At 65.2% G+C, this 15,550-nt stretch overlaps 1 protein-coding gene across 1 annotated transcript in view; it reads left to right on the top strand.

Annotated features, from left to right (window-relative positions):
• The window catches only part of VAC14 (VAC14 component of PIKFYVE complex), a 108,597-nt gene that overhangs the window by 81,495 nt on the left and 11,552 nt on the right, over window positions 1-15,550 (top strand). The window contains exons 15-17 of the mRNA XM_075940642.1: window positions 6,839-7,013; window positions 11,903-12,021; window positions 14,480-14,559. Coding sequence (XP_075796757.1) covers window positions 6,839-7,013; window positions 11,903-12,021; window positions 14,480-14,559 — 374 coding nt within the window. The remainder of the gene's footprint in view (window positions 1-6,838; window positions 7,014-11,902; window positions 12,022-14,479; window positions 14,560-15,550) is intronic.

Genomic DNA, 15,550 nt, shown 5'->3' with positions numbered 1-15,550 from the left:
CCTGGGCAGGAGCCAGGCCAGAGGCCCACAGCCCCTTCGGCTGGGCTGCAGCAAAACCTTTGTGCCTGGCCTGTTGAGCTGCCATACAGCGCCGCTGGGCCCCTCTGCTCCCTGCCAGCCCCTTCCCCACACCCGGAGCCTTGAGCCCCTTCTCCTGTGGGCTAGGGAGGGTCCCTTCCGTGGGGAAAACCAGCGCCCGCTCACCCGTCAGCTGGCCCGGCCGGGCCTAGTGGCCAGGGGCAGCTCTGGCCAGCGCGGTTCCTTCTCTGTGGTTGTCGGGGGCAGCTGAGGGGGGCTTGGATCTGACCCACGTGCTGTCAGAAGGGGCCCTGGGCAGGGCGCTGGAGAGGCCCAGCCAACGTGCGTAAATCGTGTCCCCTCCCCTATGTGTGCGTGGCAGCCGGGAGGCTTCTCACGGGCAGTGTCCGGCGGCTTGGTCCAGGCGCCGCATCAGGGCCCGCTGACCGCCGCTCCTCCCGTTCCTCCTTGCCGCCTGTGCCGGCTAGCCAGCACCCCCCCCTTGCTTCCACGCGCCTCAGCCGCCTGAAAGCCATTGACCAGAAGAGGGCTTGTCCTACGTGGGGGTACCTGCCCCCTTCCTCGGGCTTGGGCCAGCCTGGACCCCCAGTATGGGGCTGCCTTCTGGCTACAGTGCATGCGGCACATGCCCACCCTGGATCAGAGCCTCCCCTCTGGCAGAGCAGCAGCTACAGGAGGGAGATTCCTGGGTTTGTGCGTGGCCATCGCCCCCCGCGGCGCTTGCCTCAGGGAAAGGAGGGCCTGTGTGTTGGGAGGGACGGCGCTGTGCCGCGGGCCGGTGAATGGGTCTTGCCGGTGAGCGCATGGCCCGGTCTGGAGGGGAGAGTGAACCTTCCCTCCCTGCGCACAGCTACCCGGCGGCAGGGCTCCCCGCTTCCACGTCTCCCCGGCCTCTGACCCAGCCTCTGAGTCCTCCTGCCGCTGCACAGAGCGAGGCTCACGCTGCTAGACCTGGGCCTTAAATACCAAGATGCTGGCCAAGAGCTGCCTGGACAAGCAGAGGCCCTGCCACGTCCTGGGTTCTGTCCCTTCGCGGAGGCCCACAGGTCCTTCCTGCTCTGGGTCTTGTTGGAGCGGGCTCACACGGGCCGTGCCCGGTGGCTGCCGCACCCCTCGGCTGGCTACTGAGCCGTGTCCTCCTGGTTCTTCCCCGGCAGAGCCCGTCCTTTCCCCTCTTCCTCCCTCCTGGGCACCCTGCTGGCCGCCCGCCCGGAAGGGGGAACAGGGCCGCCCGCTCAGCGTGTGGCGTCCGCACGGCGCCGGTGCGCCTTGGGGCCGTGTTTCGCGGGAGGCTTGACCCTCCAGACTGGTGCATGTTCCCCAGGAGCGGTGGGGAGTGGTCCCCACACTCAGCACTCGGCGAGACCCCGGCTGCTCTCCTGGCACTTTCAGAGTAGGCCACGGCCTGGAGCAGGCAGGGTTGCCATGGTTTCCATTGCCCGGAGGGGTGATGGGCACCAATAACAACAACGTGGAGAATTACAATTTTCCTGCCTTAGTGGGGTGGGAAAAATCCTCCCTCCCACTTCAGAGGCCGCTGGACGTCTGACTCCCCCTCTCCTCCCCTCCTGTCCTAATTTTATCCCTGCTGCGGCCGCTTCCTCTTCAAATTCCTAAAGGGCCCCAGCTGTTGAGCAAGGCCTGGCTGCAGCGAGGGGGTCGCGCTGCTCGGTGTGGGCCACGGGAGCCCCCCTTGGCCGGTGCTAAGGCGGCGTCAGGACAGCCGGGCCCGGTGGCAGGAGGAAGCAGCCTGGCTCTGCCCCGGCGCAGATGCCGGCCAGAGCTGGAGGAAGGGTGGTGAGAGGGAAGCACAGGAAGGAATTTGCGAGGCCCAGCCAAGTGGAGCTGGTGCGGGAAGCACCGGGCGGGGGGGCAGCCCTCCTTGAAGTGGGGCATGAAGGGTCCGCCTATGGAGACTGCTGCAGCTACGCCACGGGGGGGCTGCTCTGAGAACAGGCGCCGGCTGGGGCAGAGGGTGTGGAGAGCAGCAGCTGGCACGGGGCACTTACTGTTTGCGGGTGCATAGGGCGAGCAGACGGAGCCCCCATCTTGGCTTTGCTGCTTGCCCCCTTGGTGCCTTGGGCGTAGGCCGTGGGGCACTTACCCCCGATCTGCCTGGGCTGTCTCGATTGTTTAGAGGGGAAGCAGCGACGGCCCCGCAAGGCCCACTGCCTCGGTGTGTGGGGGCGCTCGCGGGTGCTGAAGGGAGGTGGCCAAGGCGGGCGCTGGCTCTCGTGGGGCTGTTCGTCGGGGTGCGCCAGCACTGACGTGCCGGAGCAGCTCTGCCTCCCAGCACAAGCCGCCTTCATGCAGCGATGCCCAGGACTGTTGCTAGGCGTGAGGGGAGGGAGCAGCCCCCCGGGCACTGCCCTCGGGGAGGCCAGCAGATCCCACGCCCACCACCAGGAGGAGGCACCTGTGCCTTCCACTGCCATGGCTCTGGTGCCTCTAGCACCCACGCCCCGTCCGCCAGCGGTCTGCCGGCAACGGGCCTTTCCTGGGGTCTCAGCGCTCCCGCCCCGGGCGCAGGTGGCTCTGCCAGGGAGAGACGCAGAGAAATTGCCTCCAGCCTAGGGAAAGGGGCAGATCTGAATGTGAATTTGGAGTAACCCCTGCAGAGCCGAGGCTGGAGGGGAGGCCCATGTGTTCTGTGCTCTTGTAAGCATGTACAGGGTGCTAGCTGGGCCTGCCCCCTGCTCTGTAATCGGGACCCTCCCTTTTCCCCAGGCCTGGGCTACAGCTCCCGTCGGCCCGTGTGGCTGCTGCTTTCTGCTGCTCCCAGCACTGCAGAAGCTGGGGGCCTGGGGCAGCTTTGCACTGTTAAACATCCCTTTGCAGGCTGGGGGAGCCCTGGGGACCCAGCCACGGCAGACAAAAAGGGAATTCTGGCCAGTCGCAGGAGCAGAGCTTACGTGGCCCTGTTTGCAAGAGACCTCAGCGGAGCCGAGGTCCCCCAGGACAGCTGGGAGGGCAGGTACCCCCAAGCGCTTCCCCGGCCCTAAATGCGTCTCTGGCCTCCCTGCTTGTCTTGGGCTGGTGCGCTCGTGCCCGGCTCTGCCAGGCCACACCCAATGCTGAGACAGGCAGAGGGACCAGATTCCAGCCTCCAGTGTGCTTGCTCTCAAACTGGCCTGCAGGAGCTTGTGCCAGCCTGCAGCCCTGCAGGGCACGGCCATCTCGCCCACAGCTCTGCCCGGGCTCCAGGGCTGATTGCGTCATGCCAGCTTCGGGGAGCTGTAGGGTAGCAGATCCGTAGCGCAGGGGCGCCGAAGGACGGCTGCACTCGCCTTTGCTGCGCACTGCTGCAGCGCCCTGCCAGCAGCTCTGGAATCTCCACCACTGCTTGGCTAGCTACAGCCACCTGTTTTCCCCACCCCCCGTGTTTAACGCCTGCCTCCTGTTCCCCCTGCCCTGCGCTCCGGAAACTCTTCTCCAGGGCTGGCTGCCCTGGGTCTCCCAGGGCTGGGAGGTGCTGTGCTGATGGCTTCAGCTGCTGGCAGCTGTTACGGAGGCTGGCAGCTGCACTGGGTTGGCTGACGTGCTTTGGCCAGTCGTTCTCGCCTCTTCTCCACCCCTCCCTTGCACTGGCTTCAGAGAGTCGGAGAACGTAACCCGGAGCCCTGACTCCCAGCAGGGCTGCACTCAAACGGGGAGTCCAGGAGCCCTCCCAGTGCCCCGGCTGGGCCCGAGGGGTCAGTCACGTCCCCAAGCTTCCTGCCCACCTGCTCTCTGCTCTCTGGGCCGGAGCCTGGGTTCCACTTGGGAACAGCGTCTCCCCTCTTCCCGGTCGCCCTGGGGGGCACTGTGCTCATCTCTGCCCACTTGACTTGGAGACCCCGGCCCGAGATGCAGAGGCAAAGCAGTGCAGCCTGCGCCTGGCCCGGCCTGTCTCACCGGGGGGGCTGTTTCTTCCACGCCGAGCGTTTCCAGATTCCCGGGGCTACCGCACACCCGGCAGCCCGTCCTCGCCAGGCCTGCCGGCGGCCAGCGCTTTGCTTCAGACGCCTGTGGAAGGGAACGGGCGCTGGCCAGCAGCACGTCAGAGTTTCTATTTCTGGAGCATGAGCCTTTGGTTGGGCAGAGGGAGAGCCAGAGCTCGCTGGCCTGACAGTGCCGGCTCCGGCGCGGGGTCGTGACCTCTGACCCCCCCCCGAGCACCACGGCTCCGCCACCGCTGCCTGCCTGGCTCCCTGCACGGCCAGCTTTCCAGGGCAGTGCTCACTTCTGCAGGGCTGGCTGCTTGGGGGGGCCCCCTTGCCTGGCAGCCGGCCCATGGCCTGTGGAAAGCTTAGCTCAATGGTCCCAGCCTTGCCGGGGGACACAGTGCTGTGCCGAGCGTGGGGCCCCCTGCGGCATGCCCATGGGCCCTTTGGGGCAAGGAGCCGGGGGTCCCCGTGGTGTGCCCGTGGGCCCTTTGGGGCGAGGAGCCGAGGGGCCCCTGTGGCGTGCCCATGGGCCCTTTGGGGCGAGGAGCCGGGGGGCCCTTTGGGGCGAGGAGCCGGGGGTCCCCGTGGTGTGCCCGTGGGCCCTTTGGGGCGAGGAGCCGGGGGGCCCCTGTGGCGTGCCCATGGGCCCTTTGGGGCGAGGAGCCGGGGGGCCCTTTGGGGCGAGGAGCCGGGGGGCCCTGTGGTGTGCCTGTGGGCCCTTTGGGGCGAGGAGCCGGGGGGCCCCTGTGGCGTGCCTGTGAGCCCTTCGAGGCAAGGAGTTGGGGGGCCCCTCCGGCGTGCCCGTGGGCCCTTTGGGGTGAGGAGCCGGGGGGCCCCTGCGGCTTCCTGTATTTTCTGTCCCCTGGTCTGTCTGCCCTGCTCCAAGGGGAAGTGTTTAATCCCAAAAGCACACGTCTGCAGCCACTTATGTAAGAATAGCTGGTGTAAACGGGCTTGTTTACGGCTGCCGGTTCTACTCGAAGGCAGCGCCTGAGGCATGTGAGCGTGGGTTATGTAAAGCTCTGCACAGAGACTAATTGTCGGCCGGCACCGCGTCGCTAATTGGACCGCGACGCCTTAAGCTGCTCTGGCCGCCCTGCCTCCGGCAGCCCCACGGGAGCGGGGGGGGCTGTCATGAGCGCGCCGCGTCCTGCCGTCTGGGCGAGTGCGCAGGGTGCTGCCGCGGGGGCTTTCCACGGCGCTGCGGGGCATTGTGCGCTGGGGCGGATGGCCCCCGCTCTGCCTCCTCTTCCTCCCTGCCGCCGCCTTCCTGGGTCGTCTTAGTGCGGCGGGAGCCCCTCTCCTATTGACTGGGCCAGGCCTTCTCCTCCGCCCTCTGAATTCCAGTTCAGCATCCCAGGTTCCTCCAGCCCTGCCCAGAGCTGCCCCCAGAGCCCCCCTCACCCCTGCCCTCCCGAGCCGTGCTCTGGGAAATGCTGCTCCCTAAGGATGAGAGAGGCGGCACACTTCCAGCCCTCCGCGCTACCCTGAGTGCGCCGGATCACCGGGCAATAGCACCCAGAGCTCTGGTCCAACACGGAGTCTGGCGAGGGCCAGATGTAGTGAAGTCAAGGCAGGGACCTGAGCACCAGGCTGGCTCGGGCCCATCCAGCAGGTCACCAGTGGGTCTGTCTGCAGTGGTGTGTGTTCTGCCCTGGCTCACGCTGAGCCCAGGGTCCAGTGAGTAATGTTGGGGGCACAGCTCGCTGACCTCTGCTAGCGTGGCCCTTCGGCTCGGGGGCCTCCCTGGAATATGAGGGGGCGCCGGGGGTCTGTGGGGGAAGGGGCATTGTGGGGGGTGACTGGGCATTGAAAAGAAAACGGGCTTGGGAGTCTAACCCTGGTTTTGCCCAGTGGGCAAGAGGGGATGGCTCAGGCCCTTCTCCAGCATCTCCGGGTGCTGAAGGCTGCTGGACCGGGCAGCTGCTGGCACAGAGTAGCCAGGCGGGTTGGGCAGCAGTTCGGGTGCCCTTGAGCAAACTGTCCAGAACCGCAGTGAGCTGGGGGGACACGGAGCCGCTGCAGAGCAGAGAAAACCCTCGAATCCAAACACGCAAAGGACAGTCTGGGGGTTGGGAAAAGCCCGGCTGGGAGCAGCTTGCGCCCTCCGAGCCCGCTCACGGAGCACCCTGCGTTCGCAGCAGCATTCAGACCTGCGCTGCCAGCGACAGGAACGGATTTGCAGCCGCTCCCAGCCGCCCTGTTCAGGTGGGCTGGCCGGCAAGAGGTCTGGCTTTGACTCTGCCACCTTGCAGAACTCCCTCCACCTGTATGTGCCTCGGTTTCCCTGTCTGTACCGGGGCCTTTCCTACCTGCCCCTGAAGGATTCTGGCAGCTGTCAGGAAATCCGCTCTCCAGGTCCTGGCAGGGAAGCGCAGCAACAGTGCCAAAAGCCATCTAGAGGGAGCAATGGAAAGTCCGGGGCAGGGGGACAGGGAGCGCTGTTCCCCACATCTGGAGGATTGTGTTCTGTTCTGAGCACCTCTGCTCCAGAGGGGCGTGATCACAAGGCAGGGAGTCGGGAGGGCAACGGAGACGAGTGCCTAGGGAAGGGTGCAGCACTCTGGAGGAGCAAACAGCCCCTAGGGCGTGGGCGTGGCTGTGTCTCCGAGTGGCTGAAAGTCCCAGCACCTTTGGCATGGCGAGCTCTGTCTACAGGCCTGGCCCTGCTCTCCACCAGCTGGAGCGCTGGGCTGGCTCGGGACACAACACTCCCTTGGCCTTGCGGGAGGCACGTGGTCTCTGCCGTCCTCATGTCCCTACGCTACACGGCCACCTTCCCAGCGCGGTGTGGTGTGTGGATCTGCTGTGAGGGTCCGAGACTGGAGAAATAACCTTCTTTCGCCTTCCGTTTCTCTCACCTCACCACGCAGGCAGCTTTGTCTGCTTCTCAATGCAGAAAACATCTTCCACTCCATGGCGGACATCCTGCTGCGGGAAGAGGACCTCAAGTTCGCCTCCACTATGGTCCACACTCTCAACACAATACTGCTGACCTCCTCCGAGCTCTTCCAGCTGAGAAACCAGCTCAAGGACCTCAAGACCCCGGTATGTCGGGTAGGAGCATGCCCGCCTCTTCCCCTCCACGGGTGCCCGTGGCCGAGGCTGGCCTGTGCCCAGGCAGAGTGGACTCCTGCAGATGTAGGCCGACAGCTGAGTGTGGGCTGGGAATGAACTTGGGGCAAGGCTGCGGGGCAGTGGGAAGGGTGCCTGGCCTTTTCCTCTGGCTGGTACGGAATGGCATAGTCCTCTGGGCCCCCCGCATCGCGTCTGTCTCCTCCGTCGTGGCTGGCTGCTAAGGAGCCGCTCGGGGTTTCGTCCGGTCCCTGCCACGCACTCAGGTTCCCCTCCAGGGGCCAGTGTGTCGTGCCCAGGTTAGGGGTCGGGTCCCGCTCTTCACGTTACCAGGCCTTGCGAGTCCTCTAGCCTGCTCCCGACTCACCTGATCTATTCCTGGCTTGAGCTTTTCAGCAGTACGGTGCGTCGAGGTGCAGGGAACAGCAGCTGAGAGTCAGCCCGAAGGGCCGGCCAGCCCTGTGCCCTGTCTGCCCACAGTGGCCAGTGCCCCGTGAATGCCCCACGGGGAGGGAACAGACCAGGGAGTCATCCAGTGATCCCTCCCCTGTCGCCCCGTCCCAGCTCTGGGCAATTCAGGGACCCCCAGAGCTTAGGCTGGCGTCCATGGACTGAGCTGGCCCTCCGCGCTCTTAGCTTCACAGCTCCCCTGGGCACTGGTCCCACAGGCTAGACCAGTGTCACTGGGCCCTGGTTCTTGCGTCACCCAGTCGTGGCTTAGACCCTGGCCCGCTGGCTCTCCGAGCTGCCTGCTTCCGCAGTCGGGCTGGGGCGTGGACGCGGTTCCGTCGCCCCCTGTACAAGGCGGGGGGAGCCGCCCGCGTGCTGTTCCCGACGAGGGGTACCACACGTTCTGCCGCTCTTTCCTAGCAGCTGCTGTTGGCTTTGCTGTCCCTCGGCGGCACGCTGCCCATGCTGGAATGGGAGGAGGGCGGTGCTGTATGGGGGTGCCAGTGGGGGCTTGGAGGCAGCCCCAGGTTCTCTTCCTGCCCTCCCAACCCCCCGCCGGCCTGAGGGGTGCCAGGTGCATGCTGCTGAGCAGCCCGTCTTGTCAGCTGATCTCACGGCATGCAAGCCTTTGTCGTGGGCCCACTGCACCCCGCGCAGCTGACGCAGGCACTCGCGGGACAGGGACAGGTGATGGTAGTAGCATCGCCCCATCACATTCCTCTGAGAGCCCTGTTCTCTGCCTCAGCTGCTGCCTGGGGCAGTACAGGGGCAGGGCAGCTCTCGGGGGGACTGGTTCTGGGGCCTGAAGGGTGGAGAGCCTCCCTCGCAGCCAGCTGGGACCACGGAGAGAGGCTCCTTGGCCCTGCACTGACCCTGTGTCCGAGACAGTGCCCCTAGCAGCGGCCTGGGCTGCAGAGGCAGCAGGAGTGGGTACCAGGTGTGTGGGGTCTGAGCACAGAACGGCCTGCCTGGGAGCGTGCGAGGCTCTCCCCTGCGTGCGAGGAAGCGGTAGTGCTCTGGCGTGGCCTGCCTGGGAGTGTGCGAGGCTCTCCCCTGCGTGCGAGGAAGCGGTAGTGCTCTGGCGTGGCCTGCCTGTGAGTGTAAAAGGCTCTCCCCTGCGTGCAAGGAAGCGGTAGTGTTCTGGCGTGGCCTGCCTGGGAGCGTGCGAGGCTCTCCCCTGCGTGCGAGGAAGCGGTAGTGCTCTGGCGTGGCCTGCCTGTGAGTGTAAAAGGCTCTCCCCTGCGTGCAAGGAAGCGGTAGTGTTCTGGCGTGGCCTGCCTGAGTGTGAAAGGCTCTCCCCTGCGTGCGAGGAAGCGGTAGTGCTCTGGCGTGGCCTGCCTGTGAGTGTGAAAGGCTCTCCCCTGCGTGCGAGGAAGCGGTAGTGCTCTGGCGTGGCCTGCCTGTGAGTGTGAAAGGCTCTCCCCTGCGTGCGAGGAAGTGGTAGTGCTCTAGCACGGCCTGCCTGTGAGTGTGAAAGGCTCTCCCCTGCGTGCGAGGAAGCGGTAGTGTTCTGGCGTGGCCTGCCTGTGAGTGTGAAAGGCTCTCCCCTGCGTGCGAGGAAGCGGTAGTGTTCTGGCGTGGCCTGCCTGTGAGTGTGAAAGGCTCTCCCCTGCGTGCGAGGAAGTGGTAGTGCTCTAGCACGGCCTGCCTGTGAGTGTGAAAGGCTCTCCCCTGCGTGCGAGGAAGCGGTAGTGCTCTGGCGTGGCCTGCCTGTGAGTGTGAAAGGCTCTCCCCTGCGTGCGAGGAAGTGGTAGTGCTCTAGCATGGCCTGCCTGGGAGCCTGCGCAGCTCTGCCCTGCGTGCGAGGAAGCAGTAGTGCTCTAGCACGGCCTGCCTGGGAGCGTGCAAGGAAGCGGTAGTGCTCTAACACGGCCTGCCTGGGAGCGTGCAAGGAAGCGGTAGTGCTCTAACACGGCCTGCCTGGGAGCCTGCGCAGCTCTGCCCTGCATGCGAGGAAGCAGTAGTGCTCTAGCATGGCCTGCCTGGGAGCGTGCAAGGAAGCGGTAGTGCTCTAACACGGCCTGCCTGGGAGCCTGCGCAGCTCTGCCCTGCATGCGAGGAAGCAGTAGTGCTCTAGCACGGCCTGCCTGGGAGCGTGCAAGGAAGCGGTAGTGCTCTAACACGGCCTGCCTGGGAGCCTGCGCAGCTCTGCCCTGCATGCGAGGAAGCAGTAGTGCTCTAGCATGGCCTGCCTGGGAGCGTGCAAGGAAGCGGTAGTGCTCTAACACGGCCTGCCTGGGAGCCTGCGCAGCTCTGCCCTGCATGCGAGGAAGCGGTAGTGCTCTAGCACGGCCTGCCTGGGAGCGTGCAAGGAAGCGGTAGTGCTCTAACACGGCCTGCCTGGGAGCCTGCGCAGCTCTGCCCTGCATGCGAGGAAGCGGTAGTGCTCTAGCATGGCCTGCCTGGGAGCGTGCAAGGAAGCGGTAGTGCTCTAACACGGCCTGCCTGGGAGCGTGCAAGGAAGCGGTAGTGCTCTAACACGGCCTGCCTGGGAGCGTGCAAGGAAGCGGTAGTGCTCTAACATGGCCTGCCTGGGAGCGTGCAAGGAAGTGGTAGTGCTTTAGCACGGCCTGCCTGGGAGCCTGCGCAGCTCTGCCCTGCGTGCGAGGAAGCAGTAGTGCTCTAGCACGGCCTGCCTGGGAGCGTGCGAGGAAGCGGTAGTGCTCTAGCACGGCCTGCCTGGGAGCATGCAAGGAAGCAGTAGTGCTCTCGCACGGCCTGCCTGGGAGCCTGCACAGCTCTGCCCTGCGTGCGAGGAAGCAGTAGTGCTCTAACATGGCCTGCCTGGGAGCGTGCAAGGAAGTGGTAGTGCTTTAGCACGGCCTGCCTGGGAGCCTGCGCAGCTCTGCCCTGCGTGCGAGGAAGCAGTAGTGCTCTAGCACGGCCTGCCTGGGAGCGTGCAAGGAAGCGGTAGTGCTCTAGCACGGCCTGCCTGGGAGCGTGCAAGGAAGTGGTAGTGCTTTAGCACGGCCTGCCTGGGAGCCTGCGCAGCTCTGCCCTGCGTGCGAGGAAGCAGTAGTGCTCTAGCACGGCCTGCCTGGGAGCGTGCGAGGAAGCGGTAGTGCTCTCGCACGGCCTGCCTGGGAGCCTGCACAGCTCTGCCCTGCGTGCGAGGAAGCAGTAGTGCTCTAGCACGGCCTGCCTGGGAGCGTGCGAGGAAGCGGTAGTGCTCTAGCACGGCCTGCCTGGGAGCGTGCGAGGAAGCGGTAGTGCTCTAGCACGGCCTGCCTGGGAGCGTGCAAGGAAGCAGTAGTGCTCTCGCACGGCCTTGCTGTTGCTCTCAAAGGAGAGAGACGCCTGGGAAGCAGCCAGCGCCAGCTTCTCTAGGCGTCATCTGTTTTCCAAGACTTCCCTGATGTCTTCAGCCCTCCTGGCTCCCCGCAGGTTGTCTAAAGGAGCTGGCTGGCTCTAGCCCCTTCAGAGCCCTCCCCCACCCTCTGCTTTGCCAGGCTCAGTGTCCAGGCCTCCTGTTGGGGGACCTCTCCCTGGTCCTAGGGCCTCCCCCACACAGTGCTGCGCCAGAGCCCACTGCCCCTCTGTCCTGCTTTCCTGGCACGTGGGTCGGAGCCCTGCTGGATCGTCAGGTGGGCAGCCGTCCGATCCAGGCCAGCAGCGCCCGCACTCCCTCGGGCTGGCCCTGCCCCTCGGGCGCTCTGCTGCTCGGCCGGGGTCGGGTGACCCCTCGTGCGCCAGGCCCGCAGTAAGCAGCCTGTCCAAGCCGCTGACTACCAAGGAGAACTGTTGGCTCTTTCCGCAGAGGCAGATGCCCGGTGGAAGTCGGCCCCTCCTAGCTACCCCTTGCTGTGCTGTGGTCCCTGCCCTCCCGCACAGTGGCATCAGCACGGTGGTACCCCTGCTAAGTTAAGGGGCTGCCAGTTTCCCAAATTCCCTCCAGCTTTGGACGTGGCCCGGAAGATCCCAGCCAATATCCTGCCCCTGTTTTGCAGAGTCCTGGAGAACTGGGGCACTGATACTTGACAGTCCCAGCGCTCCACATGCCCCAAAGAGCTTTCGTGTAACCGGAGTGCAGTGCAGCCAGTGCTGGGGTGGAGACAGCCAGCTAGTGCCCCGCTCCACCGGAGTCTGCCAGCCCGTCCCGGCAGCCGTCTGCGGCCCCATTTCCAGCCTGCTCCACAGATGCCTGCTGAAAACAAGCGGCCAGTGGGGCAGGCGTTTCACAGGCACTGGCCAGTTATGGTAATTACATGCAGCGAGCCAGGGCCGGAGCAGGCCGTTGGCTTCTGTAAACACCACTGTGCGTGCACAGCCCAGGAGTGTCCGGGTCTTGTGGCACTCGAGCCCTTACTGTTGGTGCAAAGACCCGCAGAATCCAGCTCTGGAAGGCTCCGCTGAACTGTCGGCCCCCGCCCCCATGTGTGGGTCCAACTTCCCACTGCTTCCTCTTTGCCCAGGAAAGCCGGAACCTGTTCTGCTGCCTGTACCGCTCCTGGTGCCACAACCCCGTGACAACCGTGTCCCTCTGCTTCCTCACCCAGAACTACAAACACGCCTACGACCTCATCCAGAAGTTGTATCCTTTGTGCTGCTGCCGGCGCAGCCAGGGGAGCGTGCAGGGACGAGCAGGCAGGCGGGGGGGCTGCGTGGAGCCGGCAGGGGCAGGCGGGGGGGCTGCGTGGAGCCGGCAGGGGCAGGCGGGGGGTGGCTGTGTGGAGCCGGCAGGGGCAGGCGGGGGGTGGCTGTGTGGAGCCGGGGGGAGGCACCGTGGAGCCGGTGCAGGGAGCAGACCTGCCCGGCCGCCGTTCCCCGGCTCCCAAGGTCGGCGCCGAGGAGCCAGCCTTGCTGCTGGGTTCATACCGATCGGGGGGGGGTGAAACCGCTGATTGGGGTGGCTCCTCCCAACGCCACTCGCCCTCCCGGCTGGGAAGGGGCCTCTCCGGTTGCTGCTGTGTGTGAGGGCCGGAGGGGAGCAAGTCAGACCAGCTCTCGGGGTAGTAGTGGAGGGGCAGTCAGGCCCACGGAGCTGAGATTCAGGAGGGCGGCCGTGAGGAGCGGGGGTTGGGGCTGTGCTCCCAGCTGGGACAGCAGACGATTTTCTCCAGGGGGTCCTGCTTGTGACACTAGTGCAGAGCCAGCACCCCAGGCCTTCCCCGGTGGAGAGGGAGACTGGGCCTGTGGTGAGGCCAGCCTGGGGCTTAGGGGCTGCCCTGCCATGTTTCCGAGTGGCCCAGCAAGCGATGGGTGCAGGGCGGCAGCTGTCACTCAGCCGGGCAGGGAGACAGGCACCCCTCCTCAGGGGAGGGGGAGAGGCTGCATTGGTGGCCCTGGCTGGCTGGGTCAGGTGAGCAGCCTCGGCCCATGTTCATGGGGCGGGCGGGATCTCCAGGCGGGCCGGGGCCGGGCACTCAAGGCCTCCATGCTGAGGGAGCCAGAGCCAAGGCCCCAGAGCATTTCCTGGGCTGCAGCTGGAGGCTTTCCCCTCTGGGCCCTTTTCTGGGGGCAGAGGGGCCGGTGCCGCCAGGCTGGGTGCTGGCGTAGGTCTCCCCAGCCAGGGCAGCGGGTAAGGCCAGTCCCCCTCTGGAGCTGGCGCTGCAGCTCCATGCATCTCTCCTGGGGGCATCCCGTGACTGAAAGCCCCACTGCGCAAGGGTGCCATCCCACCCTGGTCCTCTTTCTGTAGCTGCACAGAGCTCAGCCGGGGGGCGGGGGGCTGGATTCCCCGATCCCAGCCCTCTGCTCCGAGGAGCCCTGCACGGTGAGCAGCTGATGGGCGAATGTAACTGACCTTCCTCTCCCTGCACCCCGGGACCCCCCAGCTGCTGCCACGGTGCTGCCGCTGCTTCGGTGCAAGCCCACGCCCCGGCTGGGAGCGGTGCCTGTGTGCGCTAGGCTGCCCCAGGGCCTGGGCCCTGCTGCAGAAAGGCTCCGGCAGGTCAGCTGGGGGAGGGATCTCGGAACGAGCCTTGCCCCAGTTGGAGCTGGGCCCTGGCCGTTCCTGCAGCAGAAATGGGCCCGTGGGCTGTGCTCCGCCTGCTGCTCCGGCTGAATTTCAGTGCAAGCACGATCCTGCTCTCCCCGGCCAGGGCGTTCCCAGCCCCCTTCGCCGCGGCCGCGCTTGGCCTCCTCAGAGGGCTCGCGAGCCTCGCCGCAATGCTGCCTGGCTTAGCAAGCCCCCGGGACCCAGCCCAGGTCTCTGTGGTTCCCCAGCAGTTCCGCTGAGCTCACTGTTTATGTTGAGCATAGTGATCATGTCCCTGTGCCAGCAAAACATGAGACTCCCTGCACACAGGCTTAATGGTGATCGACAGGGTCCCCTGAGTTCATCTGAGGTGATGGGAACCCTGGATTGCTACGGCCCGGCTCCTTTCCTCTGTGGGGCCCAGATGCCAAACCCGCCACTGGCCTGAAGGGCAGCCGGGTTTTCCCTGCTCTTGGTTTAAAGAGCGGAGACTCCTGGCCCCCTTGAATTCTAGGTCACCTCCTTGCAGCCTCCTGCAAACTCTCCTCCCTCCCACCCCCGGGAAGATTTCTCGTTTGTTGTGCACTTCCTGTAGGAGCCAGCTGCTTGCAGCTTGCTGCTGTGTGGCTAGGAGGAGAATGAAGCCTTCCGTTGAAGTCAGAGGAAGCTTGAGAGAGAGCGTGTGTGTGACACAGACACTCATGCACACGCACACACATGCACACACGCACGCACACACTCACACTCTCACTCATCGTTTACTACCCACAGTTAGAAAAGACTCGGTCACGTTTCCAGATTAGCCCTGGCCAGGTAATTCCATGCACATGCTGGCGGCTGAGCCGCGAGTTCCCATCTGCGCATGCAGGTGTGATGCGTGCAGCTGCCGCTCTGTTGGGATACCTGCCCCGATGTGCAGTGCACCCCCCCAGATGCAGCAATAGAGCAGCCGAGGAATCGGCCCTGCACCTCACTGCTATTGCTCCAGTAAGCCCTGGGCGTTCAACTGTGCTCAGCGCTGACCACGGTGGCTGCCCTTTCGCGGGGCTGTTTCCTTAACCAGCTTGTCCAGCGGGGACCTGGAGGTCACAGTGGATTTCCTCACAGAGGTAGACAAGCTGGTGCAGCTCATCGAGTGTCCAATTTTCACGTGTAAGGATCATCCAGAGCCCGTCTGTTCTAGGAGTGTGTGCGTGCCCGGGGGGCTCCCGGCGCGTGTCCTGTTTGGATGCTGCGGCTCCGGGGCACGTCCCCTCCCTGCTCCTTCATCGCAAGTGGCAGCGCTGCACAAACAAATAGAGCAGAAGTGATGAGACTTGCTGAGAGGGTTGGGAGCCCTGCAGTAGCACTGCGCATGGAGGGAGGGCGCCAGATGTAGGTTACCAGGGCTAAGAGCATTGGCGCCGAGCACAGGGATAGGCAGTCCAGAGGGAACCTCCTCCAGCGGGGCGCTGGGATTGGCGCCTGTGGCTAGCGCAGGTAGTCAGCAGATGCCCGTCTCTGTGGGAATGCGGCGACTCGGAGAGGCTGGAAACGTTGAGGTGCAGCGGCAGCGTTCCTCCTGGGCTTGCCTGCTCTAGATGCACGTGGGGGTGCAGGGACTCGCGGGAGTGTGGGGTCATCTGAGCCAGGGGCTTGGCTGGGGCGCAGACCACAACTCTGATCACCCCCAACTGATCAGGTGGCTTTGGCTTGTGCCTGGGGGAAGCAGGGCACATTTGTATCCAAGAAGCTGTTTAGGGTTAAGCTGATGGATTCCAGGTTGGCACGGTGGCAGCTTGAGCCAGAGAATGAAGAGTTCATGCACAGCCAGTCTAGGGCTTCCGGAGGGGGTATTGCCATGGGAACTGTGTGGTTCCAGCTGATGTGCTGTGGTGAGTGAACCTTGAGCTGTCCCCACGCCCTGTGAGTTCAGGCAGCTGCGTCTTCCTTGCTGCCTGCCTGCTGCTCTGGGGCGTTTTGCTCAGAGGCCGGAATTCGGGGTTTGGGCCATACTTGAAGGGCTCTCAAATCCACATGCAGCCAGACCGAGCGGTGAAATGAGCCTTGGTCGGCGAGGGAGGGAGGGCGCTAGGACTTGCCTCCATCCTGATGAATGGAGCGGGGCGTGATCAGAGGAGAGCGAACAGCTGAGTGCCGAAGC

The sequence above is a fragment of the Pelodiscus sinensis genome, chromosome 12 (assembly GCF_049634645.1).
Source record: "Pelodiscus sinensis isolate JC-2024 chromosome 12, ASM4963464v1, whole genome shotgun sequence".
Taxonomy (NCBI): Eukaryota; Metazoa; Chordata; order Testudines; family Trionychidae; genus Pelodiscus; species Pelodiscus sinensis.
Note: the sequence above shows the minus strand (reverse complement) of the source record. Positions and strands in the feature narration are given on the sequence as shown.